Genomic DNA, 9,383 nt, shown 5'->3' on the forward strand with positions numbered 1-9,383 from the left:
ATACATTGTAAGAACCAACTAGGGCACCATTATTATATATAAACTTTATTCCATCCGTATGTCGCTTTAGGTGTACGGGGGAAATATGCATGGTGTCGGACGTATGCACACAAACTGTAATTTTTCACCCACACATGGTTATGTCTAATTCTCTGTGATGTGTGAGGGCATATTACAAATATTGTGTCCTATTCCTATAGGGTAGATGTTTATCTATATATCAGATGTAAAAACTGTGTGTTTTAATCACACGTACATTTTTTTGGTGTCGGACGTATTCGTGTGAAATACAACTTTACAAGTTTTGTAAAACAGTCATTATCAGGGCTCACCCTGGATCAAAAATACCTGTAGCCAAAATATTAGCCAAATGGAATTTTTATTAGCCATATTGAAAATGCTTTAGCCAAATTTGTTTTACGCAGTACTGTATAGAGTATTTATATATGAAATGTATCTTTTTCAGCTAATTGTGTACAAACTGGAATAAATAGGAATAACAAAACCTTAATGGGGGTAGGGGCAGTTAATATATTACTTTGAGTTTTTTCAGCGGGGGTGGGGTTGGGATGGGGTTAAGCAATATCTTCAGAGTCAGAAGCCAGTACCCCATACACCCACCCCCACTTCTAAGGCCTATGACATTAAATTAACAAACATACAGAAATATGGGGAGTGGGTGGATGTTTATGGATGGTGTTGTTTTTTCTTTCTTCCTTTTTTCCCAAATAAAAATTTGAGAGCTTTTTTTATTTTTATATATAGAACTCATTATTTCTTTAAATAGCAATCTTTATGTTAGTTTGAATAACTTTTTTTTTGTTTTTTGTTTTTTTGTATTATTATTTTTAAGTGACCCATCAATTCCCCACCCCAAACGATTTCATAATCTGTGCCATATTGTTGCTGTTGATTTCAGCGTCGTGTTAAATGCTTGTTGTGATTTCTGCTTACAAAATACCTCAGCTAAGAATGCTGACTTCACCACAGTATACTCCATTTATTAAAAACAACAACAAAAAAAACAACCTAACAACAAATCCTTTAATAAAATTAAAATTTATGGTCTTTTTAAAATCCAGCTAACTTATTAAATGTCACCTCACAGTCTTACAAATTTATATCTAAAATTATCTAACAAATATGATTACTGTAAACTAATTTTATTCAGTGTACATTTAACTGCAATTTGTATAATTTAAATACTGCATGTTCATTTACGGCGATCACAATCTGCATGTGTGCTCTCGACCATGGGTACGAAACTAGCAAAGACAAAGGAATCAACAAAAACTGCAGTTAGGTATTCACTGATGTGATTAACTATTGTTTTTCTACAAATTTACATCAAAATTTACTTTTGCGTAATCGTAGTTTAATGTCTGCAACGAGAGCTGTCCTCAGTTCAGCCAACGAACGTTCTTCCTAACGTTCGCGAACTATTTGATTGGTGTTCGTCGTGTCCATTTGGTTTAACGTGAAGCGCACAAACCAGTTTAACAAACGTTTTGTTTTCGCTCGGTCTGGTTGAATTCAGCCCTTAAGATGGCCTACATGTCTTTTGGCCCTGAATTGGCATGTGTATTCAAATTGACACGCATTGTCGGTCTGTTTTTATTACTTTGGTTCAAAGATTTTACAAAGTAAAAATAACAAGTTACAGATCTTCCAGACATTGCTGTCATACATGTTGAATTCATGCCGTTAAAATTAATTACCGTGATTATTAAAATAAGCAAACATTATAAGGCCTAAGCTGTATTCTGCATGACACCATTTCTCGTTACCGGTCGCGAGATTGCTATTACGCTAATTGAATATTTGGTAGTATTATTATGTTTGAGGTGTCAGATAGATTATGTAACCATTTGTTCACATCAGAAGACAGAAAATGGCTTAGCCAAAATTTTAGCCACTTGCAAATTTTATTAGCCATTTTTTGTAACAATCAGCCAATGGCTAATTTGGCTACCGACAGTGCGAGCCCTGCATTATAATTAACAAACAAGATGATATTAAAAACAAAAACACAGTTTGAGCTAGGATTTATTATTTTTGTTTGAAGAAAATGAAAAACAGTTACCATGTTGTTTTTTTCTGTTTTGAAAGAATTCTTAAATATTAGCCATAAACTAGTTCAGTGCAAATCAAGATGAACACCATTCAAAAATTCAATGCACGTGAAACTCGGGGAAAAGATTGGGGTAGTGATGGGTATTTAAAGCTGCAATGCTCGCAATGAAAAAAAGAAATGTTTTATTTAACGACACACTCAACACATTTTATTTACGGTTATATCACACAGATTTTGAGAGGAAACCCGCTGTCGCCACTACATGGGCTACTCTTTCCGATTAGCAGTAAGGGATCTTTTATTTGCACTTCCCACAGGCAGGATAGCACAAACCATGGCCTTTGTTGAACCAGTTATGGATCACTGGTCGGTGCAAGTGGTTTACACCTACCCATTGAGCCTTGCAGAGCACTCACTCAGGGTTTGGAGTCGGTATCTGGATTAAAAATCCCATGCCTCGACTGGGATCCGAACCCAGTACCTACAAGCCTGTAGACCGATGACCTAACCACGGCACCACCGAGGCCGATTGCTCGCAATGATGCCTCATTTCCATTTCGATGTAGACGAGTTACAAGATGCCAAGACTAAACCTGCCGAATCGAAACATTGCAATAGGCCGCCTCCATTTAGGTGAATCGCAGTCAGGAATCGCACGCCACATGAACGTCCATCAGAGACACCATTTCATATCTCTGGGACAGGTACCAGCAGTTTCAATCAGCTGAAGACTGGCCCAGAAGTGGAACACCTTATATAACAACTGCAGCACAAGATCACTACATCCGGGTTCTGCACTTCTAGATTATGGTAGTCCCACTCCCATGGCTAGTGATATTCAATAATATGTCAAATGTTGCAGTTAAGTCTATTTTGTAAATATGAATATCCTGACCCCACCCCAATCCTACAATGTTATTGTTTTAAGCTCTATCTCCTTCTTTAGGTGACATATCTGATTATTACTAATTATTTTGTAAAATTGTATTAACTTAAAGTAAAGTAGGGCTAGTGAATTTTTAATCGTGGTTAGTAAATGTTTAAAAATCACCGATCCCATGGCTAGTGGATTTTCCAAAAATTCTATAAGCCCTGGGGTGTCTGCACAAACCATTCGAACAGATTACGAGAAGCTGGTTTAAGGGCTAGGAGACTATATGTTGGCCCTGTCCTGCAACGTCAACATCAAAATTTACGTGTTTGCTGGTGCACAGGGGTGGAACTTGTGAAACTGGCAGCGAGTATGGTTCTGTGGCGAGTCACTTTTCCTTCTACAGCGACGTGATGGACGTGTTTACAGACGCCGCAATGAACGTTTTGCCAACAACTGCGTCGCCCAAGTTGACAGATTCATTGGAGGGAGTGTCATGATGTGGGGAGCCATCTCATACCCCGACAGAAGTGAACTTGTGTTCGTACAAGACAACCTGACAGCTGTACGCTACCGGGATGAAATTCATCGCTGTCACATGCTTCCCATTTTGGATTGACAGAGAGCTCTTTCAGCAGGACAATGCCAGGCCACATAAGGCACGTGTAACAATGAATTTCCTACAGAATGATAACATTAATGTGCTGCCATGGCCATCAAGATTGCCAGATCTCAACCCCATTGAACATCTATGGGACAAACTGGACAGACGTGTACGCCAGCATGACCCGGAGCCTCAGACACTTCCACAACGGTCACATGCACTGCAGGAAGAATGGGCTAGGATTCCACATGCCCAGATTCAGAGACTTGTTCAGTCTATGCCAAGGAGATGTCGCGCAGTGACTGCTGCTGCCCATACAAGGTACTGATTTCAGCGCCCTCGTGCGACGCTGTTTGGTGATGAAAACGCCTCCACTGCCTTCAGTCCATACATAGCAAGAACATTGTCACATACTTGTGTCAAATTTGACTGTGATACGATCATAAATAACGAAATTATGACACTTTGTATTAAAGAGATAATTCCATGAATATTTCGCCTATGCGTTTCTTTTTGACAGAGTATATAAGGCACACATCATAAACTTGAAACTGTGAAAACATGCAAATGAACCGTGTGTGGTCAACACTATTGAAAATCATGTTTTGGGGGGTTTTCTTTAGACAAAATGGAAAAGCGCATTTCCGCGTAGCTCCCTAGAGTGACTAGTATCTGTAATTGTATGCCGAGTATTACATCAAAAAGTACTAAAATACAACACTGGAGAGTGGCAATCTTCCTATTTACGAAACAACGGGTATAGTGACATGGCCAAATATTTTTGCAGATTTTTTAATTTTGAGTTAACTTTTTGACAAAATTAATTATTCTTATCATTATTGTATGATTTTCTAAACCCTAACCCAAAACTTAATCCATTTTCTTTCTGGAGGAGGCACCCCATAGCCCGTTGACTGTGGTTGCATTCAATTTCATAGCGCCATACCCAAAACTTTATTTCTGGCAGAAACACTTTTCTCGTCTTGGACGGAGATGCCAGCTTTTGATTGTTTGGTGAAAACATAGCTGCGGTCTGTTTTTGTGGTGATCATATTATCGATGATATAATGATTTTTATCTCTGCGAAATTGAAGGCAAATTGGATTAATAGGGCAAGTTAGTGGTATACAACAACTATTTCACCAGAATTCCCCCCTACAGTGACTATTGCTGGTCTGTCCGTATCAACTTTGGTTTGGTTGCCAGGGGTGGGGACCATATAAAATGCTGAAGTCACCAAATGAAAAACATGACCAATTCAGTTGCAATGTAGAGGCCTGTGTAACATTTATATTACCACTGTTCAACTCAGACATACATTTATTTACCCCATTAAAATAACTTGTTATTGGCTTTTGGAACATATGTATATTTATTTTATAGACCGACACTTAACAGTGATAAAAACTTGTCATCATGCCAAGTCTATGTATAGAACAAAGGTAAGTAATATTAACTCTCTTCTTTTTTTTTCTGGTGTACAATCCCAACTTGTTATCTATTCCCATAATCAATTAGTAGATAGTTCATCGTTACACACACCAACAAGATAGTGAAGTGTATTTATAGAAAGAAATGAGCGTGTGAAATTAATATTTTAAAGCAAACTAGAAAAAGTATGATTAATGCACCCACCTGTTGTGTAAACTGACAAACTATCAGACATCTCTTGTTATATCAGTATTACTAAATGTTCAATGAAACATTATTTACTTTCATTTATTGATTTTAACAATGTCTAAAATTGGGTAACTAAACTGAATATTTTTTCAATTCTATAACCATTTTATGCATACGTATTTTGGGTATAATGAAAAAGTACATTTACTAACCTTTTGGATGAACTTTTCCACACTCTGCACAACATGTTTGTAGAACTTGATGGCCTTTATGCCACACTTTGTAACATTGGCCATTTTTGCTCGAGATATTGGAGGCCGCATCTCGTACAGAGAAGAAAGCTGAAAGTAAATTCAACACATGGCTTAATTGTTAAATGGAAAACAAGAAAATATTACTAACAGATTGGAATATGAATCACATTTCATATCCCAACACACACTTAGGTCTATATGACAGAGTGACAGAATAAAACAAAAACTTTGGGGACTCAGTTAACGTCAACTATTTTGCCAACCATCTGAACAAAAATCCTGGGGGGAAACACTGAATCTGCAAAAAAATTTCAGTATGGCTCCATACCTATTTTACACTTTGGCACAAACTCTGCACACGTAAAAAAAAAAAAAAAAAGTCTGAAAAACACATTTTCATATCGCCTAAGTTAAGGGCCATAACTCTGAAAACTGGGTAAATTGTTCTGAAAATCAAACACTAAATTGAGCTGACATTTTATGTATAGCTTTATCACGTACCGTTAACTTAAACAACAAAAGAAACTTGTTTTTCTCATTTTTTAATACGCATGGTATCGAATATAATTTGTTGGATCAAATAAATTAATCACGTCGGCCGAGACGTTCCGAGTGAGGAATTCAGAACTAAATCGCAACTCCGAGCTAAGACCATTGTTATCTATGGTTATTTAACTCTCAAACCACGATATTTGTATAACACTGTTAGTAACAGTGCGATGAGACACCGCCGATTTATTTATATTTTTTTGAAGTTTTAACAATTGCTAAAAATTCTGATCCTGATTTGTAAAAAAACATTTTACTTGTCCACCGGACAACTATTACGGCAAATTATGCTTGTCCGAGTAAAGGACAAACGGACAAGTGCTTATTTCGAACGCTGTGCCAATATTACATTAGCTAGATACTGAGTGATTGTTATGACATAGCAATATCTTACACTGGTGTGTAATAAATAGATTTATCTAGTCATCATACCTTGCCAATGTATACAGTGATTGCAGGATAATTATTATTTGGCACTCAAGATAAATGATTTCAATGATGAACTCTACCACTTCCATTGTTTTTATAAGTGGCGATATCCCAAACAAAATGAAACGTTTCTAATATTTTATTAGGAATTGCTGACTAATAAAATGACAGTACGTAAAAATCATCAGTGCCAACCAATTAAATCAGCAACCGAGGATAATATCAGACGAGTCTGCAGACACAAAAGCCAAAATGACCTTTCTGATCAGGTGACAAATTTGGTACCAAATAAGTTGGGTGAAAGGGGTGTGCATTTTGAAATAGTGAAGCAGAGTGCTGTAAAATAGAGCAGAATGTGGAAAATTTATATTAATTGCCAAAACCAGTCAGTTGAACAGTGGTCAATGGATTATTAATTTATTTACAGGGTGTGCACTTTATGGAAAATTTCCAAATATTATATTATGTATCAAAAATGCAAATAACTAATGTTTGTAAGAGATCGGAAAGTTATTTTTTATTGAATGTGGAAAATTTATATTAATTGCCAAAACCAGTCCGTTGAACAGTGGTCAATGGATTATTAATTTATTTACAGGGTGTGCACTTTATGGAAAATTTCCAAATATTATATTATGTATCAAAAATGCAAATAACTAATGTTTGTAAGAGATCGGAAAGTTATTTTTTATTTAATGTTTTCAACTAGTTTCCTGTTAGTATTTGCGCAACCAAACTATATAGGACATAATATCTATCCATCTTCCCCAGTCTATCGAACAGTCTAAAACTATTTGGAATGCCTCGGCCGGTTTTGATTATGTATTCGGAAAACCTCGACCATGTAAATGTATTCGTAGGTTCAATCAGAACACCTCGTCCATGTCCGTCTTCACTTTCCATTTAGTTATAATCGGAACAACTGGTCACATTTCGGTACACTATGTTTCGCAGAAACAATTTGTTTACACGCCTGAGGTTTTCCGAAGTTACATTGTGTTGGAACGTTTTCGTTTCTTACGGAATATACCAAATCTACTATAGCAAACACCCAGTCGTCACTGCAAACGATGTCAAAATAGATTGCTTCAGCTTAGTATTTTTTTAATTCCTCGTTATACGGCAATAAAAGCACCGTATTCATTCTAAGACCAAGCCAATGTAAAACATTCCAGATGTTTGATTGTGTGGGTCCCTTGACAACATAATAATTATAATTAGTAATAAAACTAAAACAAGTTCTGTTTCCTTCTTTTGTGTTGTTGTTATTGTTTGTATGATAACATGGGGGGTTTTTAAAGTGCAATTTAAGTAAGTTTTTTTTTTAAAACAAAATTCGGTCACAGGCCATTCAAAAGTTGTACAGGCGAGTCAAAGTGTTGCTATGAGTGGCCCGATTGGCCAGTCAAAAAAAATACCAAGTGCATTCCCTGCATTTACATTATTTAAAAAAAAAAAATTTGTGGAAACATTTGTTTAAAATTGCAGTAAAGTTCCATTTTGTATTGTCAGATTAACTGAATAATAGACTTTTTTGTAGTTATTTGCCAATTGGCAACAATGGTGAACAGCAGCTGGAACCCTGTCATTGACTGTTTGGGTAGATATATGCAAACTGTATTTGCTAACCAGAGGGTTTCACCCATTCCCCACTTTGGGGTATTAAATTTGTGTTTATAGTCCGTCCCATCGGAAAGATTTCCGCCTGTTACCCCATTTTATTGATATATGTATAAAGGGAACCTCACCCTGACCCTAAAACTAACCCCAACTCTAAATTAACCCTAACCCTAAAACTAACAATAGGGGGCAACAGTTGGATATTTTACCGAATGCAGCAAGGCTCTGCCATTTAACCTGAGCAGGATAAAGCCGATATCTTACGTCAAGTTAAGACAGTAACCAATTATTTCTTTTATCCTGCAATTCTACAAGAATAGTCAGAAAATCTTCTTTCGCAAACATATGTTGTTAGAATTGGAGGACCTCTTGCCAAATAATGTTTGGTCTGGCAGAATATGTAGCCTTCCGAAATGAATGCCCAGTACTGGCAGTAGGAATTTTAGTTAATTTCGACTCCTGCCGCAAATTTAATTTCGTGTTGAATACGCCACTTGGCGTGTGTTCTGGTTTCTAATCTAGGGCAATACTTTAACTAAAACACTCAGCCATTAGTATTGTGTATAGAACTCCTACGCTTTGCTACGGTCACGGGACTATGTAACGGGGCTTGCGGTGAACTCGAAAACGACCATTTTGTCAAAATTATATATGAAAAATTCGTAATGAGACTCATGGTGGTTTAAATATACCTCATTATTAAAAGCTCTCACAGCCTCCATCTTTCGTTAAATGGTAACCCGAACACAACAGGATTTTTAAATAATACGATATTAATTAAAATATAGAAACATCACATAGCACGCTGGACAAAATGGCTGCCAGCAAAGCATCCCATAATTTTTGCAAGATGCCTTATAAACCCATTTTTCATTCGTCAGTTATTTTTACAATAGCCAACCAAAATGTTGTTTTCAAGACATCTGTATTTCGATTTTTATAAATTCATCACTTTGTCATGAAACGTCAGATTTACGTGAAAAATAATAATTATATAAATAATATAAATAATAATAAAATCAATTGATGCATTGTAATTATTGTCACTTTGTTTAAAAATATCTTAATTTATAGTGCAATATTTCGCTATTTCTACATTTATTTGTAATAACTACAACTTAGGCTATTGAACCAACATACGCATTAATATATATATATATTTGCATAAATAACTTATCATCTTATGGGATACATTTTAAATTGTAATTGGCTTATAAACACCGTATAAACAGTTAAAGTTCGCTTTTTAAGCGCTACCACTATCTTTTATAATGTGCACGCACTTTCACACAAAAAGGACAACAAATACCACAGCATTGTATATACGAGTCATGGGGCACTGGTTGGGACGGTTATAAGTCA

At 36.1% G+C, this 9,383-nt stretch overlaps 1 protein-coding gene across 1 annotated transcript in view; it reads right to left on the reverse strand.

Moving 5' to 3' along the window:
- LOC121370379 (SR-related and CTD-associated factor 4-like) overlaps positions 1–8,852 on the reverse strand; it is a 28,729-nt gene extending 19,877 nt beyond the window's left edge. The window contains exons 1-2 of the mRNA XM_041495557.1: positions 8,714–8,852; positions 5,382–5,510 (exon numbers count right to left, since the gene is read on the reverse strand). Of these exons, the coding sequence (XP_041351491.1) occupies positions 5,382–5,510; positions 8,714–8,743 (159 nt within the window). The 5' untranslated portion in view covers positions 8,744–8,852. The remainder of the gene's footprint in view (positions 1–5,381; positions 5,511–8,713) is intronic.
- Positions 8,853–9,383: the final 531 nt, after the last annotated feature.

The sequence above is a fragment of the Gigantopelta aegis genome, chromosome 4 (genome assembly GCF_016097555.1).
Source record: "Gigantopelta aegis isolate Gae_Host chromosome 4, Gae_host_genome, whole genome shotgun sequence".
Taxonomy (NCBI): Eukaryota; Metazoa; Mollusca; class Gastropoda; order Neomphalida; family Peltospiridae; genus Gigantopelta; species Gigantopelta aegis.